The sequence below is a fragment of the Dermochelys coriacea genome, chromosome 9 (assembly GCF_009764565.3).
Source record: "Dermochelys coriacea isolate rDerCor1 chromosome 9, rDerCor1.pri.v4, whole genome shotgun sequence".
In the NCBI taxonomy this organism is placed as follows: domain Eukaryota; kingdom Metazoa; phylum Chordata; order Testudines; family Dermochelyidae; genus Dermochelys; species Dermochelys coriacea.
Genome location: NC_050076.1, coordinates 37,176,813 through 37,204,238, shown reverse-complemented (window position 1 = coordinate 37,204,238; position 27,426 = coordinate 37,176,813). Strand labels below are relative to the sequence as shown.

Here is a 27,426-nt window from a genome sequence, read left to right as displayed (position 1 = left end):
GCTGGGCACATGTACACCTGAGTGGAATACATGTTTGCAGCCACTCCAACTAGTAGCAGTATCATCCTGACTCCACAAGTGAGGAAAACGAATCTCAGATTAAATCATAATGACTGAACAAGGACACAATGAACATCTAGCACTGCCAGGAACAGCACCCAGTGTTCACTGAAGAAAACATCAAATCAGTAATTTCATAGCAGTAGAGCAAATTATACATCTATGAGATAGACCAGCGGTTCTCGAACTTCATTGCACCACAACCCCCTTCTGACAACAAAAATTACTACACGACCCCAGGAGGGGGGAATCAAAACCTGAGCTCGCCTGAGCCCTACTGCCCCAAGTGGGGGGTGGGAAGCCAAATCCCAAGGGTTTCAGCCCCAAGCAGGGAGCCTGTAACTTGAGCCCCACTGCCCAGAGCTGAAGCCCTTGGGCTTCGGCTTTGGCCCCAGGCAATGGGGCTCGGGCTTCAGCTTTGGCCCTGGCCCCCAGCAAGTCTAAAGCCAGCCCTGGCAATCCCATTAAAACAGGGTCGTGATCCACTTTGGGGTCCCAATCCACAGTTCGAGAACCGCTGATAGAGGTCTCTCTCGCCAAGTAAATCAGAACACATCCTGGTAAATTTTAAAACATAGTAATTTAATTTAAAAGCTACAGTCCTTCCACCTTCTTCTCCTAGTTGGAGAGGACTACATACTTCTTTAAAAAACATCCCCACTTAACTCAACTATTACTTTCTGTAAGTGCTTTGGATTTCCTCGGCATTGAAATTTTCGCTTTCAGGCTACTAGTCAATGACAACAAGTTTTACAGATTAATATTTTCCTTTTGCTAGTATGATGCATTTACCTTCAAGGTAGATGCCAACATTTTACAACTTAAGATATTTTTGGAGTACCAGAGAGCTGAATATAAAAACAAACTTACCAGTTTGAATCTTGACTCTGTGCAATTTGGACGTGAACTGGTCATTCACTGTAAATATATGACCATTTTCTATTTCTTTTGATTTAGGCTCTTTTGTGAGAACTCGTTGTGTTGGTTTGCCACATGCAAGGGACTGTAGGGCTCTAACAAGCTCTCTTTCAGGGATATCAGTTTCTTGTTGAATTTCCTGAAGGAAAATCACAACATCATCAATAGCTTATAATTAATGTCAGAACATGTTAGGTTGCTTTATTTATTTAATTATGGGGGGGGGAGTTGGGGGAGAGAGAACCACGACTGCTCAAAAAGATAATCCTTGTCTCAAAACTAATTTCTGATATTTAGATTCTTTAGATGCTTGAAAAGTTAGAATTCATTTATTGATAATCTAATAAGCACTATGCAAAAAGGTTTATGATGAACATGGGTTGATTTAGAGAAAGTGGATTTCTTCAATTATTATTTAAAGTGAACAGCTGCCAGTGTGATGAAAGGAACAAAATTAATAATTAACTATTAATCCATTTATCTCCTGAAAAAGCCAAAAGGGTTTATTTCCATTCTCTCCAATGTTGCTTTATGGAATGAAACCTGAGTTCCAATGTTACTTTCATCATCAGTTCATTGAAAAAAGTATACATAGCGATCAAGGACATTTCTGACAGAAAGCTATCAAAAGTACCTTATCAAGCCAGGTAAGGCAGTTCGTTAACATGAAAAGCCGACAGCCTTACAAGAAATATCAAATAAGAGTCTCATCCTGGCACCAGCTTTTTCACAAAAACATGTTTTCTCACCCTTCTGCACAGTACACGCCTAATAAAGTATAGAACTGCTTAAGATTAGTTTTGTTTCCACCTTACGCTCAGCAGAGAACAAAACTGAGTGTCTGGTTCACCTCAGCTCAAAGATCAAGAGATGACATTTGGAAGATGACTACTAAAACACTGTTAGAACCATACAAAGCACAAAATTCCTACAGAAATATACCCCAGCAGTGCTTTGCATACAGTCTTCTAAAGCAGAGTTATCAGCTTATCTGTCAAGTCTCTCTGAAACTTCCACCAAGTGCTTCTGTAGTTTTAGTGCCTCTCAGTCACTTGTTGGGAGAAATATAAACTATGGCATGTTTTGCTGTCTTCCTCATAAAAATGTGTTCCTGAGAGCTCTACTGAGAGCCATTTAGAAGATGAGGCATCAATCCTCATTTTCCACTTTCTCATAGATGCTGAAGTTTTGACCTACTGCAATGTGCTTTCGGAATGTGTTAGCGGAACACGTTCACATTACACCTGCCAATACCCAAAAAGCCCACCTCTAGGGTGACATAAAGAGCTGATATTTGCTCATTTCTAGTTTCATTTAAATAAAACCACCAATTTGGTTCTATCCTATATTTGTTTATCAAGTTTCAGCTAAAGTGCATTTTTAAAGACTAAATTACAGTCATTTTTGTGTTGAAAAATGACCCTTATTGCAATGGCATAATCAGGATCACTTCAGTAAACCCAGAAGGAAGTGGATCTTGACCATATAAATTAACTGTTTACAACGATGAGTAAGTAAGCTTTTTAATTATTTATTTAAATGTAATGCCTCAAGGCCAGCAATTCCAGCACAACCTACCGCTGCAATGAGATTTCAGTCTAACACCCTGATTTCGAATACCAAAGGACTAAAATCAATCCATCGGTAATCACTGCTGTACTTTTCACCTTAATAAAGTATTCTGACTACTGCCATTGAAAGTGAAATACAGAACTAAAATAAAAATTAAGAACCAGTTTTTATGCTGTACACCCTTATTAACCAGGCAGCGTGGGGCATTCACTACACACTGTGCGTATTTTAATTATCAACATTACAGTTCATCCTTAAACTGACACTTGCATTAAGACTGGTCTTTCAGAAATGCACAAATTGCCTTTAAATAAGCATCACAGAAACAGTCTGATGCTGTGATACGACGAGCACCATTCACTAATTGACTTCGGTGGGGGTGGAGAGTACTAAGCAATTTGTAGCACAGAAAGATTTCTAGAAGAAGGGTAGAAGAATTACAATTTTTCTATTAACATGAACAACAGGAGTTACTGCGTCCTAACAAAGTTTAAGTCATCAGCATGTTATTTTTAGAAATGCACATCTTTTTATAAAGACACTTAATATCTTTTTAAGATTAAAAATAGATATTTTTAAAGTGTTTTTCCCTCTACTCTCAGTTATCTGGTATGTTATACACATTTCATTTTGGGGAGGAAAGCTATAATTACAACATATTATGCAGCTGAACATATCTAAAACAGATCTAAAGGAGCTGCGTCTGGAAAACTACACAATAGACTGCAATAACTAACAAAAAGAGTTAAATTCCAGACATCTTAAGTTTTTTTCTTAGAGCAAGGAATTAAATAATTGTTTCAACATTAACATGGTTGAAAAATCCACAGAGCCAAAGAGTGTTAAATTCTTAGGCTTCACCAACCTTTAAAGCTCTCCCAATATGGAAAAGGGGAAAAAAGGAACAGCATGAATTAAGAAGTCAGTCTAAACTTTTAATGAACTAGTTTTGCTGAATGATGTAACAATTTCATACATATCAAATTTTGAAATTCACACTGGACATGGTTAGGGACAAATCTTCAGTTTATATTCAATTTGTGAACAAATCAAGCTTTTGATGCTATATACTTCAAAATATTTATGCATTCTTCACCAGACACTGAAATGAGCAACAACATAAGTTTTGAACATAAGGAGTAGCCCACTTGGAAAGAATGGGATAAGTTAATGCAAAATGCAAACGAATGCAAAAGCTTAAGCTATTCAGAAAAACCTCCCTCATGTGGAAGCACCATTAAAATAAGCCCATTTTTTCTCCACAAAAAGATCCAACTAGTTACATAAAGCTCTAACCTATGAACCTCCAACAATTAAAAAGCAAAACTCTTTCCTCAAAGTCTTAGTAATACTCTGTGCTTCATCAACTATTAAGTGTCAGCAAAGTATTTGCCTTAGTTACCACTTATCCAAAATGGGGCTAAGAACTTAGGGAAATTTAAGAGTTGGTGTACCAGTGGCAGAGCTGGGAACAGAAGCCTGATTAGGCAAAACTCCTTCCTCTTTTGCAAAGGCATAATTTTTTATTGGTGCCTCTGCTTATCGTCATAGAGGGTACTTGAACTTCTTCGGCATTATGCTGTACTATTGTGTCCTTTACAGTACTGACTTTATAGAGTGCTGAAAGCAGAATGCTGAAAATGGGAGCTAGGTCACTCAAAGGTCTATAGAGTGTCACATCGTAGCTGGTCCCTGTGAGTAGACCAGAACCAGCTTGCATATATCAGAGCAGGTGAACCCAAATGAGCCAATTAAAGGAAGCAGGATTACACTTGGGTCTATTACTTGGGTCTATTACTACTTCCACCGACGTGCACGAGCTGAAATTGTGGAAAAGCAGCATCGCTTACCCCATAACCTCAGCCATGCAGAACACAGTGCCATCCACAGCCTCAGAAACAACTCTGACATCATAATCAAAAAGGCTGACAAAGGAGGTGCTGTCGTCATCATGAATAGGTCGGAGTATGAACAAGAGGCTACTAGGCAGCTCTCCAACACCACTTTCTACAAGCCATTACCCTCTGATCCCACTGAGAGTTACCAAAAGAAACTACAGCATTTGCTCAAGAAACTCCCTGAAAAAGCACAAGAACAAATCCGCACAGACACACCCCTGGAGCCCCGACCGGGGTATTCTATCTGCTACCCAAGATCCATAAACCTGGAAATCCTGGACACCCCATCATCTCAGGCATTGGCACCCTGACAGCAGGATTGTCTGGCTATGTAGACTCCCTCCTCAGGCCCTTCGTTACCAGCACTCCCAGCTATCTTCGAGACACCACTGACTTCCTGAGGAAACTACAGTCCATTGGTGATCTTCCTAAAAACACCATCCTAGCCACTATGGATGTAGAAGCCCTCTACACCAACATTCCACACAAAGATGGACTACAAGCCGTCAGGAACAGTATCCCCGATACTGTCACGGCTAACCTGCTGGCTGAACTTTGTGACTTTGTCCTGACCCATAACTATTTCACATTTGGTGACAATGTATACCTTCAAATCAGCGGCACTGCGATGGGTACCCGCATGGCCCCACAGTATGCCAACATTTTTATGGCTGACTTAGAACAACACTCCCTCAGCTCTCGTCCCCTAATGCCCCTACTCTACTTGCGCTACATTGATGACATCTTCATCATCTGGACCCATGGAAAAGAAGCTCTTGAGGAATTCCACCATGATTTCAACAATTTCCATCCCACCATCAACCTCAGCCTGGACCAGTCCACACAAGAGATCCACTTCCTGGACACTACGGTGCTAATAAGCGATGGTCACATAAACACCACCCTATATCGGAAACCTACTGACCGCTATTCCTACCTACATGCCTCTAGCTTTCATCCAGATCATACCACTCGATCCATTGTCTACAGCCAAGCGCTACGATATAACCGCACTTGCTCCAACCCCTCAGTCAGAGACAAACACCTACAAGATCTCTATCATGCATTCCTACAACTACAATACCCACTTGCTGAAGTGAAGAAACAGATTGACAGAGCCAGAAGAGTACCCAGAAGTCACCTACTACAGGACAGGCCCAACAAAGAAAATAACAGAACGCCACTAGCCATCACCTTCAGCCCCCAACTAAAACCTCTCCAACGCATCATCAAGGATCTACAACCTATCCTGAAGGACGACCCATCACTCTCACAGATCTTGGGAGACAGACCAGTCCTTGCTTACAGACAGCCCCCCAATCTGAAGCAAATACTCACCAGCAACCACACACCACACAACAGAACCACGAACCCAGGAACCTATCCTTGCAACAAAGCCCGTTGCCAACTCTGTCCACATATCTATTCAGGGGATACCATCATAGGGCCTAATCACATCAGCCACACTATCAGAGGCTCGTTCACCTGCGCATCTACCAATGTGATATATGCCATCATGTGCCAGCAATGCCCCTCTGCCATGTACATTGGCCAAACTGGACAGTCTCTACGTAAAAGAATGAATGGACACAAATCAGACGTCAAGAATTATAACATTCAAAAACCAGTTGGAGAACACTTCAATCTCTCTGGTCACTCGATCACAGACCTAAGAGTGGCTATACTTCAACAAAAAAGCTTCAAAAACAGACTCCAACGAGAGACTGCTGAATTGGAATTAATTTGCAAACTGGATACAATTAATTTAGGCTTGAATAGAGACTGGGAATGGATGAGTCATTACACAAAGTAAAACTATTTCCCCATGTTATTTCTCCCCCCCCACTCCACCCCCCACTGTTCCTCTGATATTCTTGTTAACTGCTGGAATTAGCCTACCTTGCTTGTCACCATGAAAGGTTTTCCTCCTTTCCCCCCCTGCTGCTGGTGATGGCTTATCTTAAGTGATCACTCTCCTTACAGTGTGTATGATAAACCCATTGTTTCATGTTCTCTGTGTGTGTGTGTGTGTGTGTGTGTGTGTGTATAAATCTCTCCTCTGCTTTTTCCACCAAATGCATCCGATGAAGTGAGCTGTAGCTCACGAAAGCTTATGCTCTAATAAATTTGTTAGTCTCTAAGGTGCCACGGGTACTCCTTTTCTTTTTGCGAATACAGACTAACACGGCTGCTACTCTGAAACTTGGGTCTATATAGACCTATCAGAGGGCAGGAAGGGGATAAGTTACTGGGACAGGCTGGGTCTGAGAAGTGAAGCCAATTCCATTGGAGAGTCCCTGGAGCAAAGGGCCAGGTACCCAGGAAGTTATCCCTGGTGCTGGTGTTCCGGAAAGGGAGCAGAGCTGGCTGGAACTGGGAAGCTGCAAGAAGCAGGATCACCAGAGACTGTAGGAGGGGATACCATGAAACCCTAGGACAAGGCTGAGCTAAGGGACTATTTCTGTTTCCTTTATTCACTTATGTTTGGACAATAAGCCTTCTTAAAGGAGACAGCGTGGCAGCATTCGATTGGAAGCTGGGGAGAAGCCCTGGCCTACCACAATGAGATTTTCACACATGCCACGCAATGTCATGGCTATTTTGGAACAGGGCAAAAATCTCCTGACCCCCATCAAAAGGATAGAAGAAATCACTTCAAGTCAATCTAAGTGGGAGACTTCAGTGGCCTCTATCCCTCTAGGGCTCTGGCTAGCAATAGACCGTGACCTCACAAAGTGACGAGACCTCCTCGTCCACCTTTTCCTGACACTGGCCAAAATGGCCATCCATCACATCAGAAAAGGAAGCTGGACAGCAGGGTGCTCTGTGACTGTGGGGCCTACTTCTGATCGCTCTTTAAGTCATGTCTCTGAGCAGAGTTCCTCTGGATGATGTCTACTGCCTCCCTGAATGCCTTGAAGGGCAAGAGGCGCTGTCTGGGATTCTCTGCTCGGTGTCTCCCCCTGGATCCCTGTGACCTGCACTCCTGGTCCTATTTTTTAATTTGTTGTCCCCTGGATTTAGTTGATGCCTGGGTTTGACTATAGAAGAAAATCTAAAAACTAGAACTCACTGTCCATTTTGGCTGCTGTGATGATCTCTACCTGCCCAACCTCCAATCAGTACTTGTTACTCCTGAGGGAATTCTGTGCCACTGCATGTGCGCAGAATGTGTGTCCCCTGCAGAAAAATTACTTTCCAACAGGGAAAGCAAGGGAAGCTTCAAGAGCTGTCACGTACTGCTCCCTAGCAGCGCAGGTACATTGTTTCAGGTACCCAGAGCAGCTGGCAGAAAGGTAAATCACTGCTGGGCTGGGGACACCCCAGCAAGTGGCTCCTACCATGAGCTGGAATCAGCTGCTAGTCCCAGCTGGGCTCCAGGCAGAAGAGGAGTTGCTGGGGCTGTGACTGTGTCAGACCCACCCCCAGAAACCTCCCGCAGATGTAGAAAGCTCAGTATTCTCCCCTGTTTCCTGCCTCCATCGGTCCTCAGCTGTGTGGGGGCGGGGGAGAGTCACTGTATGGGGAGCTGCTCCCCCATCCACCCAATCCCTGTGCATCTGGACCTCCCATACCCAGACAGCTGTGCCAAGCCCCACGCGGTACATCCAGAACTCCCCTAAGCCCTCCATACCCAAACCCCACCCCACTGAACCTCAACCCCTGCATCTGGAGTCCCCCTGCACACAGACCCCCTGCCTCTGGACCCCCACCCATGTACCTAGACTACCCTTCAGAGCTCCATGCACTCAAACCCCCACCGATGCCCGACCCCCCACATCCAGATCCCCATACCACTGACTCCCAACTAGCTGCACCCAGACCCCCATCCCACCAAGCCTCACTCCCCCAGCACCCAGACCTGCTGCTGAGACCCCCACAGCCAGACCCCTCTGCTGAGCCCCAACCACCTTCACCTGGAAGCCCCTGGAGAGTCCCATTGCCCCTGCACCTGGAACCCCCACCCAGCATGAATCATAGAACCATAGAATATCAGGGTTGGAAGGGACCTCAGGAGATCATCTAGTCCAACCCCCTGCTCAAAGCAGGAGCTATGAGCCTCTGTGCATCCAGACCCCCCACTGAGTTGCTTGCACCCAGACTGTCCCATACACAATCTTCTCACCCCACACCTGGTTCCCCCGCACTGAGCCCCTCCACACTTGGATCCTTCCTGGTTGGGCCTGCCTGTCCCACACCTGGTGCACCTGGCACAGAGGGACAGGGCCCCAGGCCTTGTGCTGTGTAAAGGTCGGATGCAGCCTCACCACTGAGTCCGTATCCCGGGGGTAGAAACTGGAGGGCTGCAGAGTGATCTCCCACCTTCATGCAGCCAGTGGCTTGTGCTCCCCACTGCAATGCTGGAGTCTCTGCATTTATTTATTGACAAATAAAACTTGCAGAATTTCTAATTTTTTGGTGCAGAATTTCTAAATTTTTTGGCACGGAATGCCCTCAGGAGTATACTTGTGTGAAATAGAAAAAGAACAGCAAACCTTGTGCAGTTGCAAAGGCAACTGAAAAATAAAGTCAGTCTATCATCCTCTATGTTTTGCACAAGCACTTACACATCAGTGATACTTCTATGTTCTGGCAAACTTATGCTTTTGTGAATGCATGCACTGACTATCTGCGAAGTCATGCTATCATAGGACATCATGAGGTCAACAGAACAAAGCATCACTATTTTACTGGTACTGAATACTTTAACTACTATTCAGCAATCAAATAAAGGCAGATTCTTCCTATTCCAACGTTTGATAACTCAGAATATGAAATGTATCAAGAATAAAGATTTCTTCAAGGAAAAAAAGACTAAACAAAATGAAATCAGTCTTTTTAATGCTTTAGGTACAAGTGGATCCTCATATTCATGAAAGAATATTTAAATAAAGGGACCTAAAACAATCTGGGCCCCATCTTCACTGGCTGGCTATACTGAATTAAAACCTTTTAACTTGAAGCAGTCTTAAAATAGTATTTTATACTGCTGTGAAGAATATCATTTCCCTAAACGCAGCTGGGGTCTAAAGGTATATACGCCTAAACCTGAGTTTCTGGAACAGAGAATGACTAAGGCTATCAGCCAATTTTCAACACCTTTAAAGGAAACAAACGGTTAAGGGCTCTGGCCCCTTTGTATAAGTGTTCCAAGGAAGAGGGGCTTGCAGCTACACACAGCCCGTACCTTTAATATGGGTTTCACAGCATACAATCCCACTGGAAACTTCTCTAAGAAATGCACATTCCATATGTTAAGGGATTAACAATATGTCAAACAAGATTATGGAACTAAAAACAATCTCTTTAACCATAAAAGTAAATTATTATGGACTCTGAACTCTCATTATCAAGTAAAAAAAAAGGCGGGGGGGGGTTAAGGACGAATGAGGTATATTCCCTTGGCATCAAAAGGTCTGAGTACATAAGTCAAGATTTCCTACACAAACTTCTGAAAGAGTAAAGGTGGATATATAATACCGTAGATCTACATATGCTCTGCATCTATCTGCAGAATAGATTTTAACAGTTTTTTAAAGTCAGCTTAGAAAGCCACAAATCATACCTCAAATGTGTATTTTTCTCTGTTGTTAAAGAGCATTAGTATAGTCATCTGGAAAGTGGAGACTTGCAATATGTGCTTCCTTGTATTAGAGCCAGTTACTTGGGCACCTCCCACACCAACCTCTGAGCCATCTTCCTGTTTGAATTTAAAAGAAGTCATGAAATCATTTTTAGGAACATTTTTTCCATCTCCCAATTAAGCTTTTTATGTAACCAATAGAGAACTATGCTTAAGCAATATTAAGTTTGAGATTTTAAATCCATAAATTCCAGAGTAGTATATGCTCCGTTCTAATTTTGCTTAACTACTGTAATATACTCTTCAGGTCTTCCAGCTTCCCAATTTATCAAAATAGTTGCAGCGAAAATCTTTGTCCCTTTGCTCCAATCAGACTAGTTCCAAAACTTTTTATAATCCATATTGTGGGTGTGTCCTAATCTTACTTTTATGTTTATGTTGCAGTTACGCTTCGATTACCTTCTCTGTCCCCATGCACTATACAATCTCTCCCTTCCTTCTAACCTTTGCTTAGCTTTCCAATGCTGATCTCTCCAGCGCTTACTTCTCCCCATTTCTCACAAATGAAATGTACTTGTTTTGTTTGTCTAATTTGAACTTTAAGCTTTCTATATCTTTGAAAAGTGTAATCGACAATAGTGGCATTATGAAACTACAATAGGTTTGCCTTGAAATTTTTTTTTAAACCTTAATTCCAATGTAACAACTGCGGAGAAATTTCACTTTGGTCTGAGTCACAGCCCAAAATAAGGTGGGAGGGCAAGGAAGAACAGCTAGTCCTATAAGAAGAGGGGAAGAATCGATGGAGATACCCAGAGTTCAGAGCTGCAGGAGGATACTGGTTGACTCAGAGAAGATTGTAAGGGAGAATAAAAGACAAGAGGACTTGCAGCCAGAAAGAACAGGAGAAAGGCCGGAGAATCACACCATCCCCAGGAAAAGACAGGTCTATCTGATTGAGGAATCCCTACTAAGAAGAAGAACAAACAGGCATGTCACCAGAGCTGATCTGGAGAATAGAAGGGTGTGCTGCCTGCCAGGAGCTAAGATACAGGATATGGCTCTGAGGCTGAAATGGATCCTAAAGGGAGCAGGAAAGAATCCAGTGATTGTCCTTCATGTGGGAACAAATGATACAGCAAGATTCTCGCTGGAATATATCAAGGGAGACAATGGTAGGCTGGGGAAAATGCTTAAGGAAATGGAGGCTCAGGGATTCTACCTGTCCCTAGAGGAGGAGAATGAAGGTGAGATAAGATTATGACTGTCAACAGATGGCTTAGGAAGTAGTGCTATAGCATGTTATAGGCTTTGGCATGTTAGATAATGGAAGATAATGGCATGAAAGATAATGGAGCAAATAATTAAGCAATCAATTTGCAAATATCTAGAAGATAAGTAACAGTCAGCATGGATTTGTCAAGAACAAATCCTATCAAACCAACCTGCTAGCTTTCTTTGACAGGGTAACAAGCCTTGTGGATGGGGGGGAAGCGGTAGACGTGGTATATCTAGACTTTAGTAAAGCTTTTGATACTATCTCACATGACCTTCTCATAAACAAACTACAGAAATGCAACCTAGGTGAAGCTACTATAAGGTGGGTGCAAAGCTGGTTGGAAAACCATTCCCAGAGAGTAGTTATCAGTGGTTCACAGTCATGCTGGAAGGGCATGAGTGGGTCCCGCAGGTATCAGTTCTGGGTCTGGCTCTGTTTAATACCTTCATCAATGATTTAGATAGGGGTATAAGAGAGTACACTTATAAAGTTTGCAGATGATACCAAGCTGTGAGGGGTTGCAAGTGCTTTAGAGGACAGGATTAAAATTCAAAATGATCTGGACGAACTGGAGAAATGATATGAAGTAAATAAGATGAAATTCAATACGGACAAATGCACAGTACGCCATTTAGGAAGGAACAATCAGTTGCACACATACAAAATGGGAAATGACTGCCTAGGAAAGAGTACTGGGGAAAGGGATGAGGGGATCATAGTGGGCCATAAGCTAAATATGAGTCAACAGCGTAACACTATTGCAAAAAAAGAAAACATCATTCTGGGATGTATTAGCAGCAGTGTTGTAAGCAAGACACAAGAAGTAATTCTTCCGCTCTACTCCATGCTGATTAGGTCAGTTCTGGGCACCACGTTTCAGGAAAGATGTGGACAAATTGGAGAAAGTACAGAGAAGAGCAACAAAAATAATTAAAGGTCTAGAAAACATGACCTATAAGGGAAGATTGAAAACAATTGGGTTGCTTGGTCTGGAGAGGAGAAGATTGAAAGGGGACATAACAGCTTTCAAGTACATAAAAGTGGTCTTTTTGGTGTGCCTTGTGTTTCCCAGATTAACAGGATTTAGGTGGGAAGGTGATGACAGATATGGAGGCAGCTGTGGGAGTGACTCCTGTAGTGGAAGACACACTGAGGATGACTGGATGTGGAAGCTGTGGTATGTACATGATCCTGGAGGGGGGAACCGGTAAGAGTTTTTTCTGCATGAAATGTCATCTGATAGAGCTGATGGAGGAAAAGATCTGAGGTTTGGAGATGCAGGTGGAAAGTCTGGTTGAGTTTAGGAAGGGGTTTGAGCAGATGATGGAGCAAAGATATGAGGTATCTGAAAGGAAAAGCTCAGACTCACGGATGAAAGCAGGGCTGGGGAATTTTGAGGGGAGACTGGGTGAGGAAAGTGGTCAGTGGAAACATGTGACTCAAAGAACCAGGCAGAGGAAAAGACGGGCTAGTGAAGGAGAAACAGAGCTTAGGAACAGGTTTGCAGAGTTGGAAAATGAAGAAGGGGCTCAGCAGGTAGTTGCTGAAGGTGGAAGGGTAAGGAAGAAGAGAAGAGAGGCTAGTCCTATAAGAAAAGTGGAAGAGTCAAGGGAGACTACACAAAATATGAGCCCCAGGAGGATACAGGATGGGTTGAAGAAGATTATAAGGGAAAATAGGAATGGAAAGAACTTGCAGCCAGAGGGAACAGGGGAGAGACTGGAGAATAGCACAGTCACCAGGAAAAGGCAGGTCTATGTGATCGGGGACTCTTTATTGAGAAGAATAGACAGGCCTGTAACTAGAGCTGATCCAGAGAACAGAAGGGTGTGCTGTCTTCCGGGTGCTAAGATACGGGATGTAGACCTGAGGTTGAAAAGGATCCTAAAGGGAGCGGGAAAGAATCCCCTAATTATCCTTCATGTGGGAACAAATGATACAGCTAGATTCTCGCTGGAAAGTATTAAGGGAGACTATGCTAGGCTGGGGAAGACGCTTAAGGAAATAGAGGCTCAGGTGATCTTTAGCAGGATCCTGCCTGTTCCTAGAGAAGGGCAACAAAGGTGTGAGAAGATTATGACTGTCAACAGATGGCTTAGGCAGTGGTGCTATAAGGAGGGCTTTGGGATGTATGGCCACTGGGAGGCATTCATGGACAGAGGACAGTTCTCTCGGGATGGACTTCATCTGAGTAGGGAAGGAAATAGACTTCTAGGATCGAGGCTGGCACAACTGATAAAGAGAGCTTTAAACTAGGAATTAGGGGGAGATGGATGGGAGACGTCCAGGAAATCTCCATGCCAGGTTTTAGCATTGAGAAGGAAGAAGACGAAGTAAGAAAGGATACAGCTGTGGGTAGGAGAATGTATATAAGGAGCGAGGGCGGTGTGGATACTAGTCTAATAGGTTATACTGGCTGTAGACTGACTGTGCCTAATAGGGTACAAAATGTGAGCGAGGCCAAACAGCAAAAATTAAGCTGTTTATACACCAATGCGAGGAGCCTAGGTAACAAAATGGAGGAACTAGAGCTACTGGTGCAGGAAGCGAAACCAGATATTATAGGGATAACAGAAACATGGTGGAATAGTAGTCATGAGTGGACTACAGGTATTGAAGGGTATGTGCTGTTTAGGAAAGACAGAAACAAAGGTAAAGTTGGTGGAGTAGCATTGTATATCAATGATGAGGTAGAATGTAAAGAAATAAGAAGCGATGCAATGGATAAGACAGAGTCCGTGTGGGCAAAAATTACATTGGGGAAGAAAACTAGTAAAGCCTCTCTTACGATAGTGCTTGGGGTGTGCTATAGACCTCCGGGATCTAATTTGGATATGGATAGAGCCCTTTTTAATGTCTTTAATAAAGTAAATACTAATGGAAACTGCGTGATCATGGGAGACTTTAACTTCCCAGATATAGACTGGAGGACCAGTGCTAGTAATAATAATAGGGCTCAGATTTTTCTAGATGCGATAGCTGATGGATTTCTTCATCAAGTAGTTGCTGAACCGACTAGAGGGGATGCCATTTTAGATTTAATTTTGGTGAGTAGCAAGGACCTCATAGAAGAAATGGTTGTAGGTGACAATCTTGGCTCAAGTGATCATGAGCTAATTCAGTTCAAACTAAATGGAAGGATGAACAAAAATAAATCTGCAACTAAGGTTTTTGATTTCAAAAGGGCTGACTTTCAAAAATTAAGGAAATTAGTTAGGGAAGTGGATTGGACTGAAGAATTTATGGATCTAAAGGTAGAGGAGGCCTGGGATTACTTTAAATCAAAGCTGCAGAAGCTATCGGAAGCCTGTATCCCAAGAAAGGGGAAAAAATTCATAGGAAGGAGTTGTAGACCAAGCTGGATGAGCAAGCATCTTAGAGAGGTGATTAAGAAGAAGCAGAAAGCATACAGGGAGTGGAAGATGGGAGGGATCAGCAAGGAAAGCTACCTAATTGAGGTCAGAACATGTAGGGATAAAGTGAGACGGGCTAAAAGTCAAGTAGAGTTGGACCTTGCAAAGGGAATTAAAACCAATAGTAAAAGGTTCTATAGCCATATAAATAAGAAGAAAACTAAGAAAGAAGAAGTAGGGCCGCTTAACACTAAGGATGGAGTGGAGGTTAAAGATAATCTAGGCATGGCCCAATATCTAAAATACTTTGCCTCAGTCTTTAATAAGGCTAAAGAGGATCTTAGGGATAATGGTAGCATGACAAATGGGAAGGAGGATATAGAGGTAGATATTACCATATCTGAGGTAGAAGCAAAACTGAAACAGCTTAATGGGACTAAATCGGGGGGCCCAGATAATCTTCATCCAAGAATATTAAAGGAATTGGCGCCTGAAATTGCAAGCCCATTAGCAAGAATTTTTAATGAATCTGTAAACTCAGGAGTTGTACCGAATGATTGGAGAATTGCTAATATAGTTCCTATTTTTAAGAAAGAAAAAAAAGTGATCCGGGTAACTACAGGCCAGTTAGTTAGACATCTGTAGCATGCAAGGTCCTGGAAAAAATTTTGAAGGAGAAATTAGTTAAGGACATTGAAGTCAATGGTAAATGGGACAAAATACAACATGGTTTTACAAAAGGTAGATCGTGCCAAACCAACCTAATCTCCTTTTTTGAAAAAGTAACAGATTTTTTAGATAAAGGAAATGCAGTGGATCTAATTTACCTAGATTTCAGTAAGGCATTTGATACCGTGCCACATGGGGAATTAGTTAAATTGGAGAAGATGGGGATCAATATGAACATCAAAATGTGGATAAGGAATTGGTTAAAGGGGAGACTGCAACGGGTCCTACTGAAAGGCGAACTGTCAGGTTGGAGGAAGGTTACCAGTGGAGTTCCTCAGGGATCGGTTTTGGGACCAATCTTATTTAATCTTTTTATTACTGACCTTGGCACAAAAAGTGGGAGTGTGCTAATAAAATTTGCAGATGATACAAAGCTGGGAGGTATTGCCAATTCGGAGAAGGATCGGGATATTATACAGGAGGATCTGGATGACCTTGTAAACTGGAGTAATAGTAATAGGATGAAATTTAATAGTGAGAAGTGTAAGGTTATGCATTTAGGGATTAATAACAAGAATTTTAGTTATAAATTGGGGACGCATCAATTAGAAGTAACAGAAGAGGAGAAGGACCTTGGAGTATTGGTTGATCATAGGATGACTATGAGCTGCCAATGTGATATGGCTGTGAAAAAAGCTAATGCGGTTTTGGGATGCATCAGGAGAGGCATTTCCAGTAGGGATAAGGAGGTTTTAGTACCATTATACAAGGTACTGGTGAGACCTCACCTAGAATACTGTGTGCAGTTCTGGTCTCCCATGTTTAAAAAGGATGAATTCAAGCTGGAGCAGGTTCAGAGAAGGGCTACTAGGATGATCTGAGGAATGGAAAACTTGTCTTATGAAAGGAGACTTAAGGAGCTTGGCTTGTTTAGCCTAACTAAAAGAAGGTTGAGGGGAGATATGATTGCTCTCTATAAATATATCAGAGGGATAAATACATGAGAGGGAGAGGAATTATTTCAGCTCAGCACCAATGTGGACACAAGAACAAATGGGTATAAACTGGCCACCAGGAAGTTTAGACTTGAAATTAGACGAAGGTTTCTAACCATCAGAGGAGTGAAGTTTTGGAATAGCCTTCCAAGGGAAGCAGTGGGGGCAAAAGATCTATCTGGTTTTAAGATTCTACTTGATAAGTTTATGGAGGCATGGTATGATGGGATAATGGGATTTTGGTAAGTAATCTTTAAATATTCAGGGTAAATAGGCCTACTCCCCTGAGATGGGATATTAGATGGATGGGATCTGAGTTACCCAGGAAAGAATTTTCTGTAGTATCTGGCTGGTGAATCTTGCCCATATGCTCAGGGTTTAGCTGACTGCCATATTTGGGGTCGGGAAGGAATTTTCCTCCAGGGCAGATTGGAGAGGCCTTCCTCTGTAGCATGGGGCATGGTTGACTTGAGGGAGGCTTCTCTGCTCCTTGAAGTCTTTAAACCATGATTTAAGGACTTCAATAGCTCAGACATGGGTGAGGTTTTTCATAGGAGCGGGTGGGTGAGATTCTGTGGCCTGCGCTGTGCAGGAGGTCAGACTAGATGATCAGAATGGTCCCTTCTGACCTTAGTATCTATGAATCTATACAAGAGGTTGTTACAAGGAGGAGGGAGCAAAACTGTTCTTCTTAACCTCTGAGGATAGGACAAGAAGCAATAGGCTTAAATTTCAGCAAAGGAGGTTTAGGTTGGACATTAAGAAAACTTCCTAACTGTCAAGGTGGTTAAGCACTGAAATAAATTGCCGAGGGAGGTTGTAGAATCTCCACCATTGGTGATTTTTAAGAGCACGTTAGACAAACACCCGTCAGGAATGGTCTAGATCAGTGGTTCTCAAACTAGGGCCACCGCTTGTTCAGGAAAAGCTCCTGGTGGGCCGGGCCAGTTTGTTTACCTGCCGCGTCCGCAGGTTCAGCTGATTGCGGCTCCCACTGGCTGTGGTTTGCTGCTCCAGGCCAACGGGAGCTGCAGGAAGGGCAGCCAGCACATCCCTTGGCCCGCGCTGCTTCCCGCAGCCCACATTGGCCTGGAGCCGTAATCGGCAGAACCTTAGCCCTGCCATGAACACAGGGGAATGGACTAGCTTGCCATTCAAGGTCCCTTCCAGTCCTATGATTCTCTGTTTGACCACTGGGAGGCATTCATGGACAGAGTACTGTTCTCAAGGGATGGACTCCACCTGAATAGGGAGAGAAGTAGACTTCTGGGATAGAGATTGGCACAACTGATTAACTTGGGAGAGATGGTTGGGTGATTCTTATGTAATCTCCACACCTGAATAATATTGAGAGGGAGGAAAATCAAGTAAGAAAGGATACAGCAATGGAGAAAGGAAAGCAGTGGGTAGAAGAATGGACATTAAGAGGAAATATAGTGCCAATACCAATGAAGCTAACAGTCAGATAGGCGATACTGAGAGTAGAATGACTGTACCTAATTGGGCGAGAAATGTGGGTGAAGCCAAGCAGCAACAATTAGGATGTTTGTACACCAATGCAAGGAGCTTGGGTAACAAAATGGAGGAACTAGAACTACTGGTGCAGGAAGTGGAATCAGATATTATAGAGATAACAAGAACCTGGTGGAATAGCAGTCATGACTGGAGTACAGGTATTGAAGGCTATGTGCTGTTCAGAAAAGACAGAAATAAAGGCAAAGATGGTGGAGTAGCACTGTATATTAATGATGAAATAGACTGTAAAGAAATTAGAAATGATGCAACGGATAAGACAGTCTGTTTGGGCCAAAATCACTTTGGGGAAGAAAACTACTAGAGGTTCCCTTGGGCTAGTGCAAGGGTTCTCAACTTAAAATAAATAAATAAATAAACAAACAAAACAACTGGGACCCCCTCTGAAAATATTTCAGGTTGTGATACCCCTCCCCCCCCATGACAACACCCCTCCCATACCATACTTATTTCTGCACTGCTGCTGTCAGAAGTGCTGCCTTCAGATGTGGGGACATGTCCAGCAGCCACCAGTCTCTGCTCTGCTTTCAGAGCTGGGCAGTTGGAAAGCAGCATCTTCTGGCCAGGCACCCAGCTCTGAAGACAGTGCTGATGACACAAGCACAGAACTAAGGGTGGCAATACCATACCACCCTTACTTCTGTGCCGCTGCTGGCAACAGCACTGCCTTCAGAGCTGGGTGGCTGGCAATACCAGCCCTGAAGGCAGCAAAGAAGTAAAGGGCAGCAATACCACGACCCCTCCTACAACAGGCTTGCAATCCACTTTTGGGTCAGGACCCCCAGTTTGAGAAACACTGGGCTAATGCTTGGGATATGCTACAGACCCCCAAGATCCAATATGGATATGGATAGAGACCTCTTTAATTTTTTAAGGAAATAAATACTACGGGGAATTGTATGATTATGGGAGACTAACTTCCCAGATATAGATTGGAGGACAAGTGCTACCAATAATAGTAGGGCCCAGATTTTCCTGGATGTGATAGAGGTAAGATTTCTTCACTGAACAGATGCTGAACCAACAAGTGGTGATGCCATTTTAGATTTGGTACTAGTGAGAAGTGAGGACTTCATAGAAGAACTGGTTGTGGGGGAAAAACCTTGCTTAATCATGAGCTAATTCAGTTGAAACTAAATGGAAGGATAAACAAAAATAGATCTGCAGCTAGGATCCTTTATTTCAAAAGAACTAACTTAAAAAAAGGGGGGGGGAATTAATTAGGGAAGTGGACTGGACTGAAGAACTCAAGGATCTGAATGTGGAGAAGGCTTGGATTTACTTTAAGTCAGTTTCTGCAAATTTATCTGAAGCCTGCATCCCAAGAAGGGGGGGGCAGGGGGGAATTCATAGGGAAGGATCACAGACCAAGCATCTCAAACCAGTAATTAAGAGAAAGCAGAAAGCCTACAAGTAATGAAGATGGGATGGATTAGTAAGTAAAGCTACCTCTTGGAGGTCAGAAAGTGTATGGATAAAGTGAGAACTGCCAAAAGCCAAGCAGAGGTGGACCTTGCAAAGGGAATTAAAAACAATAGGAAAAGGGTCTATAGCCATATAAATAAAAAAGAAAACAAGGAAAGAAGTGGGACTGCTAAACACTGAGGCTGGGATGGAGATTAAAGGTAATCTAGGCATAGCCCAACACAAACAAATATTTGCTCAGTTTTTATAAGGATAATGAAGAGCTTAGAAATAATGGCAGAGTGGCGAATGGGAGACGAGAATATGGAGGTAGAAATTACCACATCTGAGGTACAACAGTTTAATGGGACTAATTTGGGGGGCCCAGATAATCTCCATCCAAAAATATTAAAGGAACTAGCATATGAAATTGCAAGCCCAATAGCAAGTATTTTTAATGAATCTTTAAATTCAGGGGTCATACCCTATGACTGGAGAATTGCTAATACAGTTCCTATTTTTAAGAATGGGAAAAAGGTGATCCGGGAAATGACAGGCCTCTTTGTTTGATCTCAATTGTATGCAAGGTCTTGGAACAAATTTTGAAAGAGAAAGTGGTTAAGGACAGAGGTGACCGGTAATTGGGATACAATACAACATGATTTTACAACAGATAGATCATGCCAGACCAAACTGATCTCCTCCTTTGAGAAGATAGCTGATTTTTTAGACAAAGGAAATGCAGTAGATTTAATCTACCTGGATTTCAGTAAGGCATTTGATACGGTTCCAAATGGGAAATAATTATATTGGAGAGGATGGGGATTAATATGAGAATCAACAGGTGGATAAGGAACTGGTTAAAGGAGATACTACAACGGTCATAGTGAAAGTGAATGCCAGACTAGAGGGAGGTTACAAAGGAACTCCTCAGGGATCCTCCTTGGGACTATCTTATTTAACATTTTTATTACTGACCTGGGCAGAAAAAGTGTGTGCGTGCTAATAAAATTGCAGATGAAACAAAGTTGGAAGGTATTTCCAATACAGAGGAGGACTGAACTATCACACAAAATGATCTGGATGACCTTGTAAACTGGAGTAATAGAAATGGGATGAAATTAGTAGCACAAATTGCAAGGTCATACATTTAGGGACTAACAAAAATTTCTGCTATAAGCTGGGAGTGTATCAGTTAGAAGTGATAGAGGAGGACAAAGACCAGAGCATATATTGGTTGATCACAAGATGACTATGAGCTGCCAATGTGATGCAGTTGTGAAAAAGGCTAACAAAGTCCTAGGGTGCAATAGGCTAGGTATTTCCAATAGAGACAGGGAACTGTTAGTACCATTATACAAGGCACTGGTGAGACTCATCTGGAATAGTGTGTGAAATTTTGGTCTCCCATGTTTAGGGAAAGATGAATTCAAACACGAATAGGTGCAGAGAAGCGCTATTAGGATGATTTGAGGAATGGAAAACCTACCTTATGAGAGGAGACTCAAAGAGCTTGGCTTATTTAGCCTAACCAAACAAAGGCTCGGGGGGAGATACGATTGCTCTCTATAAATACATCAGAGGGATAAATACCAGGGAGGGTGAGAAGTTATTTATGTTAAGCACCAATGTGGACACAAGAATAAATGGATATAAAGTGTCCATCAACAAGTTTAGGCTTGAAATTAGACGAAGGTTTCTAACCACCAGAGGAGTAAAGTTCTGGAACAGATTTCCAAGGGGAGTAGTGGGAGCAAAAAACCTAACTGACTTAAAGACTAAGCTTGATAAGTTTATGGAGAGGATGGTACGACGAAACTACCCACAACAACATGTAGCTGATCTGCGACTGCTAGCAGCAAATATCTCCAATGGCTGATAATGAGACATTAGATGGGGAGGGCTCTGAGTTACTACAGCAAATTCTTTCCCAGGTGTCTTGCCCACAGGTCTTGCCCACATGCTCAGGGTCTAACTGATGGCCATATTTGAGGTCAGGAAGGAATTTTAAAATAGGTCAGATTGGCAGAGATGGGGGGGTTTTCACCTTCTTCTGCACTACAGGGCATGGGTCGTTTGCAGGTTTAAACTAGTATAAATGGTTGATTTTCTGTAACTTGAACTCTAATTCATGATTTGAGGACTTCATTAACTCAGCCAGAGGTTACGGATCTATTACAGGAGTTGGTGGGTGACGTTCCATGACCTGCAATGTGAAGGAGGTCAGACTAGATGATCATGATGATCCCTTCTGACCTTAAAGTCCATTATCATCCTATGATTTAATTAAACCAACAGGCTGGAGAGTTTCAAATTTGATTTAGGTTTACAGACTATATGCTTGTAAGTATATTCCAAACTGCTGCCGAGGTAAGAGTTGAATTAAAAAAAAGATGTACTTTTTTAAACTTGTACTTATGTCCTATACTGGCAGTTTAATTTATAGCTAAAAAAAATCCAAAACTGATTACAAATTTATCTTTACATTTACAAAATTTTTGAGACTAAATCATAACACTTTCAAATACAGACATTTACCTTTTTAACAGGTCCATAGAAAGTGGCATTGAGATCTGCTGAACCCATGTGATGCTGGAGTGTCAGCTGTCGACCACTGTGTTTGGCTAAATAAAATCTATGAGACAATGAAAATTTACATATTTATATGGCACATATGCAGATGATCCAAAATCACTTTACATAAGTAGATAATTTTGAATTCTTCAGGATGGAATGTACTAAGTGTAATATATAACTATTACTCTTAAATTGAGGTGAAGGTCTCATCTGAAACAAAAAACCAAGTAGTAAGTAGTTGGTTTTCTAGTTTTCCCAAAAAAGAACAAAGCAGCTCTCTAATATGCCTTTAATACTCACAAAAGTATATTTACTGTACCCACTGATTTAAAAGTACAAAACCTGATTTCATACATACCTTCTAAATACTTCAAAAGCATGTCTGGGGGCTGGAGGAATGTTGCACTTCGGTGTGGCTGACTGAGTAGGCCAGTAGCCTGTTGTGAGAACCCGCACCGTGAGATCAACACCCCCTAATGAGACCTACAGCAACAATGGAAGAAGACATCCACTGTTTTAAAACAGGACAGTGTTCGCTACTTCTCCTATGTTATAATTAGACTTTCATTTTTGTACTTTCCACAGGCTAAGGAGAAACTGTAGTTGCCATTCTTTCCGAGCTGCACAAATTAAAATTCAGCCTTGCTGGAACAGGAGCCAAAAAGCTCACATTGTTCCCATATGGCAATTTAAGACTATACAGAATATGACAATGTAAAAAATACTATGCAACTGTTCAGTATTCATGATAATAAACAGTAATTCTGAAATTCAGAGCTTTACATGGCCAGATGCATTACAGGGTAATACGTGACATATTTTGCCTTCTGCTTTTATTCTGTTTCCAATACGACTGACTGGATAGAAAAAAAAAAAGTATGTGCTGTGTTGCTAACAATACGAATTGCAAAGTAACAGTTTTTGTACTTGCCCTTTGGCAAAAAAGTATAAGCAACAGTTTGACATTCAACACTAAGCAATAGGGAGTTTTTCCTGCCATTCCCCCTCTCGAGTTTTAAAGCAGAAATCCTCTGCATATATTTTCCCATTGTTTTATGTAAAGGACTGGTGTCTTGCTCAACCTGAAAAAATTATGTGGCTTTAATACTTGTTCTCTGAAAGTAGTTATTAACGTAGGTGGTCACACAAACTTGGAACACTCTACAGCTGATGTTCTAAGCTATTCAATAGTCTCATCAGCAGGTGGCACACATCTATTTGAAATCAAAGTACAATTGTCAAAAAGTGTCTCAACTAAATTCCATAATGCCAAACTTATAACTGAGTGTATCTCCAGCTTCCACAGGGAAATGAGGTGGGTTAATGACAGCTTATGATTAATACCTCACACGTTTATAGGTAAGTAATTTTCTTATCTTAAAAAGAAAAAGTATAATTATAAACAGATACAGGTTCTTACAGACTACAAAAACTAATATACAGCAATAGAGTAGATCAGATTAAAGACAAAAAAGTCAGAAATATCATTGGGAAAAAAAGTAGAGGCCTCCCAAGTTAAATAGCGACACGGCATCCCTGAGAAGTATTAAGAATGCTATTTTTATATTAGAAGAATAAAATGCACCTAATAAATACATTAGAACTAACATCTAAAGACCTTTTAGGGGGGAAAAAAAAAAAAAAAGTCAGCTGGGCACATAATTCAGAAACAGATTTTAATGGAGACTGGATTCAAGATAAACAGTCTAAAACAATATTTTACAAATATACATAAAGAACTGAATTGAGGTTTCTCCAGAGTAAACCAAAGGCCATCCAATGTCACTGACATGCTTCTGATTTCATGAGCCTTAACATGACACTGATGTTCAGAGAAATGCAGTCAATCATCCATCTAGAGTTGGGGTACATCTACACTGAGATTAAAAAAACCACAGCACCAAATCTCAGAGCCAGGTCATTTGACAGGCTTGAGGGGCTGTGAAATCACAGCATGGATGTTCAGGCTCGAGCTGGAGCCCAAATGTCTACACTGCAATTTTATATCCCCATAGCTTGCACCTCATGAGCACAAGTCACTTGACCTGGGCCAGCCACAGCTGTGCCAGAGGTCTATTATCACAGTGCAGACATACCCTTGAACATTAAGCCAATGCATACAATCAACAAAAAGGTGCACTGAATCAAAGTATTTTTGTTTGTTCCAGATAATGCCTAGCTCGTGAACTGTGGTATCAGCATGGGCACGACGGTATGGAAAATACGTTTACTGAATATAGTGGAACTGCAACATCATATCTGGAAAGAAGAGTATGCTTTCTTACCCACTGAATCTTTGAAACATGTTAGTCATAGACAAGAGCCTGAGCTCGTTCAGATTCTCACAGATGCAGTGCTAAATATAATGGGTCAGATATTTGATTTGGAATAAGTTTTAGGAACGCCAAGTCTCATACGACTCCTTTTATCACCAGCATGTGTGTAGCATGGCCCAATAGAGGGAGAGAGTCTTTCAAGTGTAGAATTGTGCTGCAAGAGCACCAAAACCCAAGGTTTCAGGTTCATCAATCCGGAAAATGCCTAAAGTCCTATAATCTTTTGACTTCTCCTACTTCAGCTTCTCAGTGAAAGAAAGTACTGCTGCATGTACAAAGTCGATCATCAGCTGCATCATCCTTCCCAATACCTGCTAACTCAGTTTTATATCTATGAGGTTTCTGGCTTCTGAATGGGGAAGCTGGCTTGTGATTCTTGTCTAGGAAGGATCATATGCATGCATTGCACCACAGTTGTTTCAAAAAAGAACACGCTGGGACTATTTGTTTAATAGAAACTCTAGAACCTCTTGCACCAGAATGGTAATACGAAGAAAGACTTGTGATTCCTTTCCCAGCGCCATCTTTTATTACAGAATTGTTCTCAACCTATTTATCATTCTGGGCTGCATATGCGGCCCACAATGTGTTACCTGGGCCACAGGTTGAGAACCACAGCGTGCCCCACCTGGATCTCCCCTACAGACCCCTATGCCCAATGCCTCCTGCCCAAAGACTCCTCCAGGAGAGTGGGGCCAGGAGCAGAGCCCTGGGCGGGGGGCTGAGTTGCAGAGACCCCCGGACCCCACTGTGTGGGGCCAAGTGGCAGCCTCGACCCTGGACCTGGCTGCATAGGGCAGGGATGCAGCCCCCCTGCCAACCTTGCAGGGCCGGCCAGCCAGCATCCCCGTACCCTCGCCGCACAGCCCAGCTTTGTGCTAATTGGGTGGCATGCGGCCCACAGGCCAAGAACCATTGTGCTAGAGAAACACATGCATTCCCATTCTCTGTATGTACTCTAAGCCAGTGGTTCTCAAACTAGGGCCGCCGCTTGTTCAGGGAAAGCCTCTGGTGGGCCAGGCCAGTTTGTTTACCTGCCGCGTCCGCAGGTTCGGCTTATCGCAGCTCCCACTGGCCATGGTTTGCCACTCCAGGCCAATGTGGGGGCTGCAGGAAGGGCCGCCAGCACATCCCTCAGCCTGCGCCGCTTCCCTTCTCTTTATGTGTCAGTATATTTATGTCTGCATCTGTAACTTTCACTCCATGCTTCTGAAGAAGTGGGCTTTTCACCCACGAAAGCTTATGCTCAAATAAATCTGTAAGTCTCTAAGGTGCCACTGGACTCTGTTTTTGTGGATACAGACTAACACGGCTACCCCCTGATACTTGACATCATGTAAGGAATTTAAGTTACTGTATTTTCATTGCCCTGAAACTTATAAACCATGATGTGAGAATTTGAGGAACCTGTCTATATATAACTTATGAATTCCAATTTGATTTTTTCAACTCTCTGATCCCTTGTCTTATGATTATCTTACTTTTTACTGCCTTGGGTTCCTTGTGATAAGGAGACAGGGGTTGGCACTACCATCTTTATCTCTGAATAACCCAATCATTAAAGACTTTCAGCACCTGAATAGATCTCTTGAAGAGAACAAGAGAGCATTCTAGGGTAACACCAGTTTTCCCCAGTTCTCTGCAGGGGGCTTGGGTTAAGAAAATGGAAAAATCTTAGACACTGCAGCAAGTGAACCGGGAGTTGATAGGACTTATAAACTTAAGGAACTCTCAGATCTAGAGGAAGAGAGGAGCCTGCTCCCATAGCAGAGGGTCCTGTTTAACTGGGACCAGCCAAGAAAGAAGGACACAAAGTGACAGGAAAGACACTCAATTTGAAGCACAGTGCAAGCCTGTACAGGAGCATGAGGCGGCGGAGGGGGGGGGGAGGGGGAGAGGAAGGAATTGCTGAATAAAGACACACTGCCAAAAGAAGGATGAGCTAGAACGAGCGGAATGGTGCACAGATGTTTTATTGTTTTGCCTGGGTCTGTATATTTCTTTGCTATCAAAGGCCATGTCTACACTCACAAGCTTACAGCGGCAGAGCTGTATCAGTACAGTTGTGCTGCTATAAGAACGCTTGCGTTATGCTGACAGGAGAGAGCTCTTCTGACAACATAATAAAACCAGTTCAACAAACGGCAGTAACTATGTCAGTGGGAGAGTTCTCTTCCTGACATAGCATTGTGAACACGAGCGCTTATGCTGGCAAAACTTATGTCGCTTGGGGTCCGTTTTTTTCATACTCTGAGTGATAAAAGTTTGCCAACGTACATGCTGGGGTAGACATGGCCTAAGTGAAGAGTATTTAAGAAATCCTTACAAAGTCTTGTGTCTGTTTGCTTTTCACTCTTCGTATCCCTGAAGAGGTGAACTATAAACCCAGAAAGAAAAGGAGTACTTGTGGCACCTTAGAGACTAACAAATTTATTAGAGCATAAGCTTTCGTGAGCTACAGCTCACTTCATCGGATGAATGCATCCGATGAAGTGAGCTGTAGCTCACGAAAGCTTATGCTCTAATAAATTTGTTAGTCTCTAAGGTGCCACAAGTACTCCTTTTCTTTTTGTGAATACAGACTAACACGGCTGCTACTCTGAAACCTATAAACCCAGAGTATCCATAAGATGGAACTCTGAGAAAGGATGTGCTTAGGCTACTGGGGAATCTGAGGAGTCATTACTGACCCTGGGGGTCTAGGGAAGTTGGGCTGCGAGGCCCCATTTCCAAGAAGGGATAACAGACAAAGTCTGTTTCTGGGAAACATGCGAGAGGGGTCAAGAGAAAAGAGGGTCCAGCATACTTGGACCCAAGGAAGCTTAGGTCCCGTGTGCTGGGGCTCAACACAGCAGTCTGGTGAGTGTTCAGTCAGGGGGAGCGCTACAAGGGCTGTGTATGACACATGTGCTTGAGATAAGTAAAAGGCTATTTGGAACGCAAGGACCCCCAAGACCTATTGAGGCAAGATACAGTAAACTTATCTCACACTACACCAACATCTTGTGTAGTAGTCATGGGAAATTTATGCTTCTTGGGGAGGTGAAAGTTGAAATTAACTGCTGTTGTCATTCTTTGGCACAAGATATTCAAGTTCACCTGTTCAGCTACAGTAATATAGAAATGAGGATGCAGCCATATGACATTAACTCACACAGCACAAAACCTTGTGGATACACACTTGCACAATAAACAAGAGCCTTTAAGCTCAAAGAATCCTGTCTGCACAGAGTTTCAAGTGCTGCTTA

At 42.5% G+C, this 27,426-nt stretch overlaps 1 protein-coding gene across 1 annotated transcript in view; it reads right to left on the bottom strand.

Moving 5' to 3' along the window:
- The window catches only part of CUL3 (cullin 3), a 107,515-nt gene that overhangs the window by 11,506 nt on the left and 68,583 nt on the right, over nucleotides 1–27,426 (bottom strand). Inside the window, exons 11-14 of the mRNA XM_038416330.2 lie at nucleotides 22,201–22,325; nucleotides 21,804–21,900; nucleotides 10,015–10,149; nucleotides 931–1,117 (exon numbers count right to left, since the gene is read on the bottom strand). Of these exons, the coding sequence (XP_038272258.1) occupies nucleotides 931–1,117; nucleotides 10,015–10,149; nucleotides 21,804–21,900; nucleotides 22,201–22,325 (544 nt within the window). The remainder of the gene's footprint in view (nucleotides 1–930; nucleotides 1,118–10,014; nucleotides 10,150–21,803; nucleotides 21,901–22,200; nucleotides 22,326–27,426) is intronic.